This window comes from Rattus rattus, chromosome 5 (genome assembly GCF_011064425.1).
Source record: "Rattus rattus isolate New Zealand chromosome 5, Rrattus_CSIRO_v1, whole genome shotgun sequence".
NCBI classification, from domain to species: Eukaryota; Metazoa; Chordata; class Mammalia; order Rodentia; family Muridae; genus Rattus; species Rattus rattus.
This window is the reverse complement of record NC_046158.1, coordinates 43,757,453-43,776,124: the sequence shown is the minus strand read 5'-3', so window position 1 is coordinate 43,776,124 and position 18,672 is coordinate 43,757,453. Positions and strand designations below refer to the sequence as shown.

The 18,672-nt window shown below is 36.4% G+C and overlaps 1 protein-coding gene across 1 annotated transcript in view; it reads left to right on the top strand.

Annotated features, from left to right (window-relative positions):
* Nucleotides 1–18,672, top strand: part of LOC116901467 (sodium channel protein type 1 subunit alpha-like) — a 114,485-nt gene that overhangs the window by 71,384 nt on the left and 24,429 nt on the right. The window contains 6 exon segments of the mRNA XM_032903418.1: nt 1,238–1,411; nt 2,495–2,851; nt 4,009–4,491; nt 14,049–14,169; nt 15,508–15,662; nt 17,478–17,651. Of these exon segments, the coding sequence (XP_032759309.1) occupies nt 1,238–1,411; nt 2,495–2,851; nt 4,009–4,491; nt 14,049–14,169; nt 15,508–15,662; nt 17,478–17,651 (1,464 nt within the window).

The following is an 18,672-nucleotide window of genomic DNA, read 5'->3' as shown; positions in this document are numbered from 1 at the left end:
CAAAAAGGTAATGTGTCTGGTCTTCAACTTTTCTGCTTAAGAAACTGTTTATTATATTTAATAGCACTCTTTCAACCACAATTCCTGCATCCCTAAGGCAATTATATCCAGCTGGCTACATACTGCCTTTTTCAAAATAATGGCCTTTAATATCTGTGCAAAAACTGAGAAATAGAACATAGACCTGTGATAATAATTAAAAAGCCAATAGTGGTGTTATTTCAGAATCTAAGGCCACATTGTTCTTTAAATGATAGCATCATTATATCCTAGTTCTAGATGATTCAAATAAGGTCATGAGTTCTCTTTCTTATGTGTTCTTTCAAAGAATGATCAACAACACAAAAGCATCTCCATCTTTTCTCCTTTCAGGGTCTAGGGAGTCTACTTTCTGTTTTAAAGATCTGTTCTAGATACAGATCATGAACTATTGACAGTGCCTACTGCATTTTGTACATAATATGATTAGTAAGCCCATTTTTAGTGGACATTTCCACTTAATACTCTCCTTTTTTACTTTAAAGCATAAATTATTAAAATGTTTTCCATTGGACTCAACTTAGAAGTCTCAGTTCTTATTTGAAGAAAGAACTATCTAAAGTATAACATACACTCTATATAATATTTTAGAGAATGTTTAGGATTTTGCTGATATGGGTGTTATAAATATACATATGCTATATTGCATTTATATTTTAAAATCTCTACTATTTCTATTCTGTAAACACACTTTTAGTGCATGTGACTAACACTAATTAATGATAGTAATCAGAAAACTGTAAGACAAGATACACATGAAAAATAGCTCTCTGATTTGAAGGAAATAAAGATAAACTTACAAAGAAAATATTTATAGGCAAAATCTTGTTGAGGTTACATGAGGTCTGAAAAGAAGAAGAATGGAATGAACATTGTCAAAATTGTACATTGCTGTTCAAATTCTAATTTAGCTATTTCCTAGTTGGTTAATAATAATTGGACATTTTACATACCTTGAAATGTTGTTCTCTTCATCTGTAAATAGAATAATTCCAGTATTTACACTACCTGGTTATTGGAGCTTCTATGAACATAATACAGTAATACATAATATGTAAACCAGCCTTGTCAAAAAAGCTTGTAGGATAGTCCTAGGATCAGTAGTGGAAAAAGCAGCATTAGCCTTCTATTTAAAAAATGCGTTATCCTTGAAATTATCATTATCTGATATAATTGAATAATTTTGTTCTGATCTTAGGTTTTCACTGGGATCTTCACAGCAGAAATGTTCCTGAAAATCATTGCCATGGACCCTTACTATTATTTCCAAGAGGGCTGGAATATCTTTGATGGTTTCATTGTGACACTCAGCCTGGTAGAACTTGGCCTTGCCAATGTGGAAGGGTTATCAGTTCTCCGTTCATTCCGACTGGTAAACAAGACAACAGCAATAATAATTGTTTTGCCCAGTGGTGTTCTTTTATAGTGTTTCCATACACTTTTCCACACAACCATTGTCATTTTAAGTTTCTGTGTCAGTTGATACCCCTAAATGGGGTATGATATCCCTCAGGTAATATTTCTATTCCTTAAAAGGCAATTTTCTTCTAAAAAAGTATATTCATGTAAGCTTTCTAATATTATCATTAATAAGTTTGCAGTGCTGGGTTACATAACCCAGAGCCTTGATCATGCTCTGCTCTGCCACTGAGCTGACACTAGCCCTGTCCCGTGAATGCTAACATGTTTTTCTGTTGCCATGTTGACAAAGTGCTGTTTCTAATGACTTGAACAATTAATACCTTCAAACTAAAGAAGCAGGTTTAATAGAAATGATTAATAGCTTAATAAAAATTGAAAATGTAAATAGCCCTTTAATATTCACATAAAAGATATGTGTATAATTCCAATTCTAAAAAATATATTCCAAGTTTATAGGACTATTAAAGATAGATAAATAATAGATTCATATAAATGTCCTTGAAGAGTGAAGAAGAATCATAGTAAATATTCCAGGTTTAACAATATATTACATTTATTTATATCTTTACTCCAGCATAAGAGCAATAGATAATAAATATTTTTCATTTTATTTACACCAAAGCTCAAAGCAATGTCACTTAGAACCTTTTTAATAAATGAATCCTTTGGCAGAAATTATTCACATTCAGATGTCAATATAACACTATAAAATTTGGTAGGTGGTCTCAGAGAAGCAAATTAAAGAATATAATTTTCAATATACAACTAAGAATTCACTTTCAGAGAAGATGAACCACATTATTAGAATCTGGAAAAGCTAGATTCTTCCTACGAGGATCCAAATATTAAGTATGAATCTGCGAATGTTAGAGCCAGATCAGGTAAGCAGATTTTTTAGGGGTGTGTCATGCTATCAAAGCATTTCATGGCTGCATGCCTGCCAGGGAGGTGTTCTTTAACCTTAGTAAGCCTTAAGATAATTAATGCTTGTGAAGATCATAATAACGTATATTAATTTGTTCTCCTGCTCTAGCTCCGAGTCTTCAAGTTGGCAAAGTCCTGGCCCACACTGAACATGCTCATTAAGATCATCGGCAACTCGGTGGGCGCACTGGGCAACCTGACCCTGGTGCTGGCCATCATCGTCTTCATTTTTGCCGTGGTCGGCATGCAGCTGTTTGGCAAAAGTTACAAAGATTGTGTCTGCAAAATTGCCACTGACTGCAAACTCCCACGCTGGCACATGAATGACTTCTTCCACTCCTTCCTGATCGTGTTCCGTGTGCTGTGTGGGGAGTGGATAGAGACCATGTGGGACTGCATGGAGGTCGCGGGTCAAGCCATGTGCCTTACTGTCTTCATGATGGTCATGGTGATTGGGAACCTTGTGGTATGTACCCAAGTTACAAATGCATTTCAGAAATACATTAATAGCTTAACAAATTTGTGCCCATTTTATTAAAAAATAACCTCTAATGATCATTAATTTCAAATGCGTCTGATCTTATGATATGTTTATGTTCTTACTCTAGAAAATATATTGTAATATGGCAAAGTATAGTGTCACAATATACTATGATAATATAGAAATATATTTTAAAATAAATGTATGCATACTAGTACCTATAAATTTTTATTTTCAAACCCATATTTTGCAGCTCTATTGTTTTTTTAAGACAGGGTTTCTTTATGTATCTCTGGCTGTCCTGGAACTTGTTCTGTAGATCAAGCTGGCCTTGAACTTAGAGATCCACCTGCCTTTCATACCCAAGTACTGGAATTAAAGGCATGTGCCACCACTACTTGACTTCTCACCTCCATATTAGGTCATCATTTTATCACATTTACTTATTGAATTGCATAGGATTGTTAAAAATTTACACAAATCTGCCATGATATATATGTGTATGTGTGTGATGTATGATGTGTGTGTGTGTGTGTGTGTGTGTGTGTGTGTGTTGGAGAGAGAGAGAGAGAGAGAGAGAGAGAGAGAGAGAGAGAGAGAGAGATTTTGCTATAGAATTGTGTCAGCACAATGATCCATGCATATGTTGAAGACTCTCATCCTAAATTTGGTTATGATCATGATTTTTTTTTCATTTGTCAACCAACAACATAAAACCATCAAGAGAGAAACCCTCAAATACATTTAAATGCATAATTGTACATAATCATTTAAAATTTAGAATTGTTGCAGTATACCTGTTAATATGTTTTCTTTTACTCATATAATTTTTAAGTATAATGATAAACTAATTCATTCAAATTCTTCATTTCCCGTGTGAGAGTACTTGAGACTACTAGAAAGAATCTTTCGTTTATATCGAGATGGAGCCATATCACAAATTCAAAGTACCCAAAACTTTTCTGGGGCTGGTTATTGAACACAGGGCCCTCTGTGTCATGACTATGGCACACCTAACTCCTAATGACTCCTGTGCTGTGTCTTCTTCATAGAGCATTAGATTATTTATTCTATACCTAAGGGAATAAGATACCATATGTTCTCTGTGCTGTGGTAAACACATACCTATGTCTGTTTTCAAGGTCCTGAACCTCTTTCTGGCCTTGCTTCTGAGCTCATTTAGTGCAGACAATCTTGCAGCCACTGATGATGACAACGAAATGAACAACCTTCAAATTGCTGTGGACAGGATGCACAAAGGAGTAGCTTATGTAAAAAGAAAAATATATGAGTTTATTCAACAGTCCTTTGTTAGGAAACAGAAGATCCTAGATGAAATTAAGCCACTTGATGATCTAAACAACAGAAAAGACAATTGTACATCTAACCACACGACAGAGATTGGGAAAGATCTGGACTGTCTGAAAGATGTGAATGGAACCACGAGTGGCATAGGGACCGGCAGCAGCGTGGAAAAGTACATCATTGATGAGAGTGATTACATGTCATTCATAAACAACCCCAGCCTCACCGTGACTGTGCCCATTGCTGTGGGAGAGTCTGACTTTGAAAACTTAAACACAGAGGACTTTAGCAGTGAATCAGATCTAGAAGAAAGCAAAGAGGTAAGATGCTATAAATTGGGGAGGTGTGTGTCTGTGTGTGTGTGTGTGTGTGTGTGGATGTATAAATATATGTGTGGATTATAGTGTCTATATTAATGATTTGCAGAATCTTTTTGATATGACCTCAAATACTATTTTATTCAGATACCAAAGATCTGATCTCAGGGAGATGAATGCCAAAGCAAAGTGTAATATACTGTTGTGTGAGTTTTCTCTTTCTTCTTAAAGACTATCAGTTATATTGATAACAAATGGTGAATGAAAAACTAGCACAATTAGTTACTTAACCTCTGTAATGAACAGAGAAGAACCAGATTATTGTAACACTTCCACTAAAACAATTAAAACAGTTTCAGCTGCCCAAGAGCATGTAAGCTGTGAGGTATGGAACCTTACCTTGAACCTGGAGTCTTTGTCTACAAGGTTTTTATATTTTTGTGTGTGTCACCTCAGCTCAAATACTTTGAGGTAAACTTCAGAAAGAAGTGTTCCACACCAATCCTAACATTAAAATTACATAATGTTATAGTTCTATGTGAGCTAAAATCACACTATTCTAGGAACTGGATGGATTATACAAACAAAATTTATTTATTCACTATTCTGGAAAGCAGGCAATTCCAGACGATGGTACTGCATGGTCAGTGTCTGGTGAGAACCATCTGCTAAGGTTGTAGATGGCTGCCTTCTCATTGTGTCTTTACAAGACCTGACTGTGATATGTGCACAGAACAGAAATAGATCTGTTATCTCTTCCTCAACTTGTAAGGGCATCACTCTATTGGATTAGACCCTTGGCGTAATGATTTATTTGATATGTAGGGTTCATGATCAAACTCCACCTTCAGATACATAGAGACTCTCAGCTTCAGCATTTGAATTTAGAAGAAGAGTGGGTGGGAGAGTGCAATTCAGCCCCTGAGACCCTACTTGAAAATTCTAAGCTAAAACATTCATGGATATTAGGATGTCTCTAACTTCGGCTAACCTGGGCTAACTTACCATTACTATTTCTCAACAACCAATACATTCCTGTGAGTGTATTGCTCGCTGTGGTGCTCAATAGTCTGTGCGTCCCAAATGTTTTTTATCGAACTACATTTTCATCATGTGGTGGGCTTTCTGAGATATAACGCTGTAACGCATAGAGGAAAGGAGCAGTTTTGTAAGACAATTCTGAAGAAGTCAAAAACTAAGAATATGTGATCAATGCTTTCTTGCAAGTCTTAAAGATAACAAAGCATATTTAGAGCTTACATAATCTAAATAAAGATATCAGTAAGTTAAAGATACTCTATTCCTAATAAAAATTGACTGGTATATCTGTGGGAAACATTGGTGTGTTTTGGTTAGTAGTTGCCTAGAACACATACATAGACATATGATATAATTTTAGATTATTGAGTATGTCTATTTAATGATGATTCAAGCTTTTATAACAACTTTTGTGTCATATGGGTAATTCCCACTTTTAGAAGTAGGAGCTGATATTAAAGCTTGCAATGGTTGTATCAGGATATTTTGGGGATTTGTCATGAAAGAACAGAAAGAGGAATAGCACAGAGGCACCACAGTGGGAAAATACTAACTGCAATGCCCTTAGAGATGGATTTTGTATGGGAATGAAGATGTGGGGTTTTTTTTTAAACTTGATGAGTTTCTTACTCATGAGGTCTACTATGTGAACATTATCTTATTTAAATTGTTTATTTGTTAGCCTGTGTTTCCTAAGCATAAATGGTAGATGTTGACTGAGAAAGAAATGTTTGCTGGGCATAAAAGCGCATCATTAGGTAGGTAAAGTCAGAAAGGCCAAGAATTCAACATCTCAGCTGTATAGTAAGCTCTAGGGAAGCTTGGAACATGTAACACCATACCTAAAAGTAAAAATAGCAACAAAATATCTTGTTTAAACACTTCATTCTAAATTTCTAATAAAAATAAATTAACAAAACTCTAACCTCCTCATCTTATGTCTTGAATCTATAGGTATACATTTAATATCTGATGAATATAACAATGACTACTTATTATGTACTGAATGAATATTACTGATAAACTATTTTACTCTAAAACCATCCATAAAAAGTATTTTCCACTGAAAATTCACATGACTCATATTTGTACATCTTATGTTTGTAGTCATCAGAAATAGAAAGAACACTGACATCTTCATCAATGATTGTCTACAGAATCCCTAGAGGCAACTCCCTTTCTCTGTGCTCTTGTAGCTTAGAAAAATGCTGAGTTAAAAATTGTAGATATTAGAATAGTATAAAACATTAAAGATGTAATGTTTCTAAATTACAAGCCATTACTCAGTTAGAGTTTAAAAGGCAATTTGTCACATCATTTTTTTTTATTTTAGTATAGTAGATTATATTATGTCAATGCCCTTTGTCTATTGTGGTAGTACCCAAACAGGGTATACTGAGAATACCACTTGGTTTTATGTCAGGAAGTTAGGGTAGTGAAGAGTGACATTAGGGAAACAGACAGGATGGGGCATTAAGGGCTGCTATTTAATGCTGGCTAGTCTGCATTGTCTACTTGGCTAAGGGAAGAATCAGCTATAAACTGTGAGGCACACCACAAGGTATTTCTATTAGGGAGTTTATATAAAGGATTGACTAAGGAGAAGACTATCTTTGAATGGAAGTAACACCCTCTCAGGAGCTAGGGGCGCAGACTGAATTAAAGAAGGAAAGGAGGTTGATAACCTTGGGATGCCTATCCTTTTCTGGAGGGGAAAAGAGGAGGAATGGATGGGTATTGGTTTTTGGGGAAGACACTAGGAGGAGAGAAGGAAAGGGAAGCTGCCATTTGGATGTAATATATAAGAGAAGAATAAAAACAAAAGAAATTACATAAATTGCCATCATAACCACTTTTTTGTTATGGTAATCATTACAATGTTCATTCACTTCTAGGGTTATCAACCAAATATATCAATTTTGCAATAAGACTAGGCACCTCCCCTCTTATTAGGGCTGGGTGAAGAAACCCAGTAGGAGGAAAAGGGTCCAAAGAGTAGGCAAAAGAGTAAGAGACATCCCCCAATCCCAATTTCTCAATTGAGTCCCACAAGAAACTAAACTATATAACCATAATATATATGCAAAGGGCCTAAGTCCCCATGCAGGCTGCCTGATTGTTGGTTCAGTCTCTGTGAGCCCCTAGAAGAAAAGGGGCATTGATTTTGCATGTGTTATTTTTCTGTTTGTGTGTGTGTGTGTGTGTGTGTGTGTGTGTGTGTGTGTGTGTGTGTGTGTGTGTCTGTGTGTGTGGTGCATGTGTATTGTCTTTGACCCTTCATCATCTTCAGGATTCCCAGAGCTCTATCTGTTTGACTCAGGGTATCTGCATGTTTCCATCAGTTACAGATGAATGCTTTCTGACGGGTATTACACTAAGCTCCTGTCTACAAGTAAAGCCAAAAATCTACCATTACGAATCATTTCATTGGCTTTTTTTTCTTCTTGCCAGTTGTGTTTGGTACTATCCTATGTCTCCGAGCTACCTAACTTCCAGTTCCTGTTCCTCCAGGCAGTGTCATGGGTCTTGAGCTGGACCAGTCATTGGTTGGCTACAATCACAAGTTCTGTGCCTCTTTTACTCTAGCATATCTTCAAGGCAGGGCAAAGTGTAGGTTGAAGATTTTATGGATCGGATGATGTCTCAATTCCTGCATTGGAAATCTTAAAGGTGGCAACTTTTGTTGTATTTGAGCTTGCCACAGTAAAAATTTTTATCAAAAAAAATAATTTTCTTAGACTATAGTGAATCTTAATGAAGTGGTAGGTCACTGTTTGATTTTAACTTAAAACCAGAATTATTACTCACCAGTAACTGAAGTCTTAAGGAAAGGGGCTTTGCCAAAACTATATCATTTCCTTTAAATTCTGTAGCTGAAAAACATACTTTCCACTTAATGATGAAAAAGGGAGAGTTGAAATACATTAAGAAACGAATGTGATAACCACCTATTCCTATGCTCTGTAAAAAGTCTCCAAGCCATGTTTAAACTCTGAGTCTATTCATCCATTCATGAATTTGTTTCTGAGGCTCCACTCTGTCCCACAGATTACACATGACCCTCTGTGGCAAAATTTCTAGACTTCCTCCTGATGACTAATGCTGACTGAGAATTTCCTCTTTAGGTTGTTAAAGAAAAATACATAGCCATATTTCATAATGATTTAGACTCTGATTCGCAGACTATCCCAAAATGGTGCATCTATTTAGCCTTCTTGTCATCCTCTATTTGAAGATGAAATGATTTCCAATGTGGCTGCAGACTGAATTCATTTTTAAAGAAAATTAATAAAATGAGAATCTCAAAAAAAAAGAAGGAAAGGAGGAGGGGGAGGAGAAGAAGATGACAAGAAGCAGGAGGGAAAGAAGGAGGGGAGGAGGAGAAGAGGAAGAAGAAGAAGAAGAAGAAGAAGAAGAAGAAGAAGAAGAAGAAGAAGAACAACAACAACAACAACAACAACAACAACAACAAGAAAAGGAAGAACAAGAAGAAGAAAAGGAAGAACAAGAAGAAGAAGGAGAAGGAGAAGAAGAACAAGAACAAGAAAAACAAGAACAAGAAGAACAAATACAAGAACAACAAGAAGAAGAACAACAAGAAGAACAAGAACAACAACAAGACGAAGAACAACAAGAAGAAGAAGAACAAGAAGGAGAAGACAACTACAATGACAACAACTACCACCATGACCACAACTACGACTATGATGACGATGAAGACCAGTAGAGGCCAGGTTACCTCTGTTTCCTTGCTCACCGTGAAATGCACTGCTCTCAACCAGCATGCCCCGCCCCGCATCATGCACTGCCTGCTCAGAAACTATGAGACAAAAGAAAACATTCCTCCATTTAAACTGTTTTGCCAAGTATTTTAGTCCTCCAAGACAATAATGACTGATCAACAGAGCATGAGGGATCCCATTTACATGTGTTTGCATACATGTATCAACTCAGTAAAAGGCTAAGATTGAAAACAAGTCATGCTTTGTTCGTAGATAACTACGGACTCCTTTTATAGATAAGTTCTTTCCATGCTAATCTATATTGCATCTCTATGTGCATACTTCACCGAACTATATTCTCTTTCCATTTATTTTATGACTTGTTAAAATTAAACATTCATTAATATCCATTAATAATATCCCTGTAATAAACCAGGTCACAAAATAAAGACATTTCCCTTTTAAAGTTAAAGCTAAACAGAATGAACCACCCATTTGGTTCCTTCCAAGAAACACCAAGCTGTTGCTTGCTCTTTTGCTCTGTTATGCGTTGTTTCACCCTCAAGGTCAAAATTATTTCTTCTACCAGAGAACAATTTTAAAAGCAAGAAAAGAGGCATAAATCCACCGAGAAGGGAAAGTGCTCTTACCGTCAGGGTCGCTGTTCCTAAGTGATTTTGGAATGCCCTAGTGGGCAAGGCAAAATGGGTATTTGAAATGCAGTGCGGTTTCTGCTTCTCTTCTTCTCACCTACTAAATAACCCTGTCAAGTACCTATAGATTGCACGGATCAGAGGGTTCATATGTAAGAAATACCCAGCTTCTAATTAACTAGCCAATTGAGATTGATTAATAGAACAATAAATGCTAAAATGTATTTGACATATTTTATTAATTTCAAAACAGGGAGAAACATACTTTAAAAACAAAAGTTAATGGCAGTTTAAGAATATAAAAGAAGTAATATATTTCATTAAGTTTTAAATTAATAAAATACTTGTTTGACAACACTGGGCTTCGTTGTCACCTAGGATCTTTAGAATGTTGTATGAAACGTGTCTGTGTGCAAAGCTGAGGAGAACCCCTCCCTCACGGCTCTACAGCTCCCTCCAACTTGAGCAGCAGTGCTAGCTCAACAAAAGAACTGCACTTACTTTTTGTCTTGTTTTAACAATGAGAAAAATAATAAACATGCATTTCCTTTTAGAGTTCTGAAACAGTGTTTTATCCTGTGATTAAAATGTGAGTAACAACTTAAATGATGACATTGAGACTCTTTTTTTTATTTCATATACTAAGATTTACAAATACACACCACACACACACACACACACACACACACACACACACACACACACACGAGCATTTGCTTTTGTGTCTATCTGTGCACTGCTTAGACACCTGCTGCCTACGAGATCAGATGAGGGTGTCAGAACCTCTGGATCTGGAGTTATAGGTTAACAGCTGCCATGTGGACACTGGGAATTGAACCAGGGCCCTCTCAAAAACAGACAGTGCTCTTAGGTGTTGAGCCATCTCTCCAGACCCAATATTAAGACTCTTAATGACACAATGATGAGAGTGGAAGTACAAGATGCTTTTTCAAATATATATATATATATATATTTGAAATATATACATATATATATCCATTATAAGTATGAGTAGTTCTTTTAAAGATTTATTTATGTTATACATGTGAGTACACTGTTGCTGTCTTCAGACACACCAGAAGAGGACATCAGATCCCATTACAAATGGTTGTGAGGAACCATGTGGTTGTTAGAAATTGAGCTCAGAAAATCTGGAAGAGAGGTCAGTGACCTAAACCACTGAGCCATCTCTCTAGCCCAGCACTAGTATTTTTATTGTTAGTATATTCTCAAGTATCCATAAGGTGTTTATGAAAATGAACTTTATACTGGAACTCAAAGTAACGCTTAGTAAATTAAGATAGCAGATACTGTAGAGGATTATCTGACCTCAGGTCAGTTCAAGCAAAGTTAAAATATAAATCAGAAGACAGAATTCCATCTAAAAACTAAAGGAAAATAGGACTTTATGTAGCCAAAATTTTGGTAAACATGGTTGAGTTTTTACACACCAATGTTTATCTTGTTTTCATTTTTGTCTTACTGTCCTGTTATATCCTCATTGGAAAGAATTGTTTCAATAACCCAAGAGAATCAAGTACAAATAGAAATAATGTAATCCTCAGACTATCTTTATGAATTAGGATGCCAATATAAAAATAACAAAAAAAACTGTCAGTCTGCATATATTCTTTTAAAAGACTTTGGAAGAGTGGAACACTTATATAAGTAGCCTAAAAAGTCAAAATGTGAAATATGAATAATAAATATAGTCTAAAAATGAATTTTACTGGTCTGGTTTGTATCTGTTTTCCTTCTACATAAAGTACTGTTTTGAAGATGTGTCAAAAAAAATAACATAGTGCCTTTTGGGTTCTTGCGATTTTCATTCCAAGCATTTCTCAGACAAGCCTTTTTCTTAGGCCAAAAATAAATAGTACTTAGTTTCATCAAACAAGGAATCTTTTAAAGGCAGAATAAGAAGACATTACTTTATGTGCATCAATGAAAGCAGTGGTCATTGTGAAAAAGATGCTATAGTTGGCAAGATGTGGAACCAGCTCTAGGCAGTGTCTTACTAGTGAATGCCATTGCTATAGCCTGGCTGCTTAACAGCTTTTTGTTTTACTTGACATTGAAAAATGATACCACTGGCGGTGATGAGGTTTTATTTAAATGATACCTGATATTGTGATTTTTGATAAAGGCTAAAATATCTTTAGAGGTCCAACAGATCACTGTTAGATGCTCAGCAAGTTAAAATTTCTATTTAAAATAAATTTTATCTGAATCCCTGCCCACACATAAGTTTATTCAGAGGGAAAGAGGACATAGAATTTCTAGTAATTAGTGAATGTTGGTGAAGACTCTCAACTTCTCAAGTCAATTCACTTATTACATGAAGAGAAGGCATCTTACACAGAATGTTTTCTTTTATACTGAAGAATGTTGGATAATAATAAAATGCTGCTCACAAGTATTTTTATAAAATAAGGAATAATTCTTGCAACAATGATAACGCCAACTAAAGCTATTGAATATGACTACTGCAGTGGCAAATCTCAGCATAGAACTGCCCTGTTATAGCCAAGTATAAATTCCAGTTATGTTGAGGATAAGACGTAGGAATCCTCAGAATGGGAATTAGCCCACGGTCTAATGAATCTCTTCATTTATTATATGAGCAAGTGCATGTCTTGTCCATGGATATGTTTTTAAGTCAGGAGAAATGGTCAAGTCATGGATAAGGTCATTCAAAGCAAATGCAGCTTTAAATGCAGATTTAAAATCTACCTGTTGTATCCTGTGTCGAAGAGCAAATGCTGAATGTGTAAACAGGCTACCACCATACATGTTGAAAAGTTACAATTAGTTTGCAGTGAAGAATCTATGCATAACGACAGGGCTAATCTTTAAAATGGACACCCAGAACTGTGATTAGTCTTTCATGTCAATGCAGATCTCCATGACTTCTAGCTTTCTATTTCACAAGAAACCTAAAAGGAAGGGTGGCAGTCAGCTGGATAGGGACGCAGGTGTAGAAGCCATCTTCCTTTGATGGAACAAAGAGAATTCTGTTTCATATATATGAAATTATTATTAATAGTTTTAGCATGGTGCTTAAAGTTTATTATTTAAAATATGTGTTGATTGGGTACTTGGTGTGATCTCTTTTAGGTTAAACATAAATCCATAGTTTAGAAGACATCATATTCTATTTCAAGTATCCAATAGGGCTATGGACATTATAGTTGCCAATAAACACTAAGTTTCTAACACATTGATGGCACTCAATGTATCTTCCTTGACTAAATTACCAAATGTACTAATTACTTTTACCCAGATGAAGGTCACTGGATAAGTTGATGTTTTCTGCCATTTTGCCATCCTTGACTCCTGAGAGGCCAAAACGAGAACCATGTGTTATTACTGCCAAACTCTGAGAAATGCTGCTTCTACTTAACTAGCTTTGCATGGGATATTAGTATAAACATTACTCATTGAGGGGAAAACTCACGTTTCCATGCATCTATTGGTCTGTTCCTGCAACACTTTTGATTCTAAGATATTTTTCTAATAATGAACCCATTAAATTAGGAGTCTAAGGTTATTTGTTCATTGACGTATTTTTTTAACTTATTTTAAGACATCTTTTCTCCATAGGACATATGAAATTTATATTTCATATGTGAATACTTTGATACTAAATAAATAAATCTGGTCCTCTGATCTACCTGTTAGTAAGTATAAGTTAAAGCATTGGGCTATAGTTGCTCAGAATTGAGACACTATTAAAGAAGCATGTGTAAATGTTTAAACACGGAATAGCTTCATGATTTTATTTTCTTCTGAGGTAGGGATTCTCTGAATTCCATTTCCCTTCTCTCTCACCCAACTCCTACAAGTCATGACACCTTCCCCATCTCCAAATCCACGGGATAGACGTTTCCTCACTACATGCTGCTGATGGTCATTTGTAACATCCCAGCACAACTCAACAATCTGCACCCAGAAATTCCTGGGAAAGGAATCAACAGCGTGGTTTTCCCACTCCCTCTTCTGAATGTTCTTTTTACTCTAAATTTACATAGCACCTTACCTTGAGGAAAAACAAAAATACATTCATAGTCATAATCTCTTCTTGGTATTTCACTCACTGGGGAATTAACTGAAAAGAATGTGCTTTTTATGACCGTTTTATGCCCAGAAACTCAACGAAAGCAGTAGTTCCTCAGAGGGAAGCACGGTAGACATCGGGGCGCCTGCGGAGGAACAGCCTGTCATGGAACCAGAAGAAACCCTTGAGCCTGAAGCTTGCTTCACTGAAGGTAAAGATGCCGGTGTCCTTGCTGGCACTTCGCCTCCACAGCGCAGCCTTTTTCAGGTGTTGGTCATCCAAAGTGGTTGCTTAAATGTAATAAATCTTGTGGTTAGTGATACCATAGGCTTGACTCAATAAATAAAAGCAATGTGAGAAAGTCAAAGTCATTGGGGAAATGAACCTTCACTGGACTAAGGACCTCTCCTCCTATTGATGCCTCTGCTACATACACGGCCGGAGCCATGGGTTCCTCCATGTGTATTGTATTCTTTCTTTGGTGGTTTAGTCCCTGGAAGCTCTGGAGGGTCTGGTTGGTTAAGATTGTTGTTCTTCCTATGGGGTTGCAAACCCATTCAGCTCCTTCAGTCCTTCCCCTAACTTCTCCATTGAGGTCCCCGTGCTCAGTCCGATGATTGGTCGCCAGCATCTTAATCTGTATCAGTAAGGCTCTGGCAGAGCCTCTCAGGAGACTTCCATATCATGCTCCTGTCAGCAAGCGCTTCTTGGCATCAGCAGTAGTGATTGGGTTTGGTGGCTGCATATGGATGGATCCCCAGGTGGGGCAGTTTCTGGATGACCTTTCTTTCAGTACCTGCTCCACTCTTAGTCCCTGTATTTCCTCCCATGAGTATTTTGTCCCCCTTTCTAAGGAAGACTGAAGAATTCACACTTTAGTCTTCCTTAGTCTTGAGCTTCATATGGTCTGGGAGTTGTTTCTTGGGTATTCTGAACTTCGTTTCCCCCGTGTGGAGGAATGCTAGGGTATTGAGATGGGAGTGGGTGGGTGGGAGTGGGAACATCTTCATAGAAGCAGGGGAGGCTGGAAGGGAGGATGGGAAAGGGGGAAAGGGGATAATGTTTGAAATACATAAAATATCTAATAAATAAGTTTAGTTATGTTTTAAAAAAAGACACATCAAAGCAGGTCCAGGCAATTCACTTGTTAGCAATCTCAGACAACTTAGAAAGCCAAGTACACCTTTTTCAGGAACACCCCCAAGAATGCCCATGTGTGGATGAAATGCATATTGCTACTCTCCACACTTAAGAGGGAAGGTCTCTGTCAAGTTGTTAGTTTCATTTGGAAGTCCTTTTCTGGAGTCCAACCAAATCCATTAATTTCAGACAATGAAGGCAAACTACTTGTCTCTATTTGTTTCATAGAAGAGGAATAATATGAAGATGCTGTATGTTTTCGTTGATTTCCCACTGCTTATCCACTCGTTACTTTAAGGTTAAAGCGCCATTGAAGCAATAGCACTGGTGGTAGAGGGGTAAAGCTGGGCTCGTGTGATCTGTAATGGAGGCTATCTTCCTTTCTCCTATTGGAACCTCATACTTGCAGGCTGTGTGCAGAGATTCAAGTGCTGTCAAATCAGTGTGGAAGAAGGAAGAGGAAAACAGTGGTGGAACCTTCGGAGAACGTGCTTCCGAATAGTTGAGCACAACTGGTTTGAGACCTTCATTGTGTTCATGATTCTCCTCAGTAGTGGTGCCCTGGTGAGCGAACCTTAACCCAAAGTGCTTCAGTAGCAACTGGGAAAATCTCACGCCCGTGACTCTTTAAGCCTTCGTATCCCATTGCCTTAGTTGCCAACCAGTCTTCAATATTCCACCTTTTTATCTTCCAGCCAGAAATTTAATGAATGACTTCATTTCTGGGTTTGCATTTATGTGCACACACACACATGTCTAATCTTTCATCAATGTGTGCTTATTATGAAACGGATCAAAAACGGCCCCTTTTGTTTAGTCATTATAAACAAAGTAAATGAATATTAAATTCCTCTTTGCTTAAGTAAACATGGCAACGAGGAGTAGAGCAGAGTTCATGTTAGTGCTATCACGGTGATTGTGTATTCTCTGAGTTCTGATGAACTCTCTGTGCACTTGGTAGGTCCTTGGGGACCTCTTCTCTGCCTCTGTTCATGTGCGTTCACTCTTCTTGGGCAACTCAAGGAAATGATGGGTATGGGTAATACTAAACAGTTGGTATCATGCCTGAGTGGTTATTTAAAGATTGGATAATGCTTACAGGAAGAGGTTCAACTCATCAGAATCTATGTAAATTTAGATGAAAATTATTTACACATGTCCAACTATATTGATAACATTTCATATATACAGAAATATTTAAGCCATAAAATGTTTGGATAGATAGACAGACACATAGGCAGATAGATAGATAGATAGATAGATAGATAGATAGATAGATAGATAGATAGATATAGGTAGACAGATACATAGATACATACATAAGTGATAGATATATAGATTCAGATAGATGATAGAATACACAAATAAACACAAAGTGTTTGCCTGATTGAAACACACAAGTTTTAAAATCAAGTATATATTTTCCTGTAAAATTCTTGATGTAGTAAATGTCTTCTATATATCACTTTCTACATATCTGCATATCATAGGCAAAAATATCTTTTCATCATTGAAATTTATATATATTAGAATAAAATACAAGCTGAGGTTTTTATTAGAACAACACATGGATCTAATTGAAAACTAATATGTTCCTATTAAGTAATGTCATACTCTATCTACTAAAAAGTAAAATTATCAGTCAGGCATGGTGGTGCACACTTTTAATTTCAGCACTCAGCAGGAAGAGGTTTTTGTGAGTTCAAGCCCCCTAGTGTACAAACTGAGGACAGCGTAATCCTGTCTTGAACAACAAACAAACAAACAAACCAAACAAAAACAAAACAAAAGAAAGAAATAAAAGAAATAAAATTAACAACAAAAAACAAAAGAGCAATTAACTACTTAGTAAAATAAAAGTGGACAGTATGTTGATAAACCATAATTTATGCTTTCTAAAAACAATCATTATTTATTTATTTAATCTCCCTCCTATAGGAAAAAAGCGTAATAAAGAGATGGGTTTGATTTTTCCTCTTATGGTGCTGAAGACCAGGCTCCTGGTCTCACATATCTTCCACAAATGTTCTAGCCACTGAGTCACACCCACAGCATGAAAACAAAGAAACAAAATGGCTGCCATGGGGTGTGGCATTAAGAAATAATTCCTTGCTTTGCCAATTGACTTCTGAAGTTGCAATTTGATTTCAGGAAGAATGGAGTTGTGAAGACCCCTCTCTGGTTTCAGTAGCTATCTGAAGTACATCTTTCCCTCCCATTTATAGAGAAAAGACCCAGAGAGTAACAAAACAATAGTAACACTGCGTCCCTGTTCTTCTGTCCCGAGGAAATACCATGTGCACATGTATAATCTGAAAAATCTAGATTCAAGATTCTAGTACTGTTTGAAAGCTAAAATGTACAGTGTTTCCTTTCTAGGCCTTTGAGGATATATACATTGATCAGCGAAAGACGATCAAGACCATGCTGGAGTATGCAGACAAGGTTTTCACTTACATTTTTATCCTGGAGATGCTCCTCAAATGGGTAGCCTATGGCTATCAAACGTATTTCACCAATGCCTGGTGTTGGCTGGACTTCTTAATTGTTGATGTAGGTATCTTCCATACCATGCCTTTTGTTTGAGGTAGTTTGTCTTGTTTGTCTCCTAATTTTAAATCAGTGAATGAATCCTTGACCATTGTGTTATGATGACCAGATGATCTGCTGAGTCCTAAACTCTCTAAGCAAATAATAGCATAGAATTTAGAAGTTCTGGACTAACTTACTAACTAATTTTAAAAGGGGAGATAAGATCTAGTGGGAAAAACAAATTTAAAAAGTCATACCGGTAATATATAACATGAATGATGGAAAAAGACATTTAAAGGGTATGGTGTTTATAATTCCATGTTGTAAAGCAGACAAACTCCAGATCTTCCCTCATTTATTCACTGATTTTCTTCCCCAATAGTAAAGAATGTCAAGAAACAAAAGGGATAGTGAGTACTAACTGTAATTTTATAAATCTTTCTTATCGGCTGGAAGATTTTATGGAGAGATTTTGAAGGGTAGGGGAAAACAAGTCTACTTCATGACTGGGAAGAGATATTCTTTGATGTAAATAATATTTACAGAAAATCCTTGATATACCAGATATGCTTATGGAGAAATTTAGTCATTAATAGTGAACATTTCATTTACTTAAAACGAGTAACAAGGCCTCTTGCTGAGGTCAAAACCAAGTGGGTGAATTGATGGAAACCTCAAAGGAATCATCAGTTTTACAGAATAGAGAGGGGACGTGGATCAACAGACATCAGCTCACGCTTTCACAACTCATAGTGCGGTTAGGACTTTTACTACTTTTAAACGTTTCATGCAGTGTAACTTTGCATACAGTGGATTTTGCTTATATACTTCCGTTTTCTCAAGTCCTTCCAGATCCTCCTGCCCTACTACCCGGACAACTTCATTCTCTTGAGAAAACAAAAAAGGAAAAAAGGAGAGAGAGAAAGAGAGAGAGAGAGAGAGAGAGAGAGAGAGAGAGAGAGAGAGAATAAAAAAAAAAATAAGCAGAAAACCAAAACAACCACCAAACGTAACAAAAAAAATGCACACAAACAACAAATCT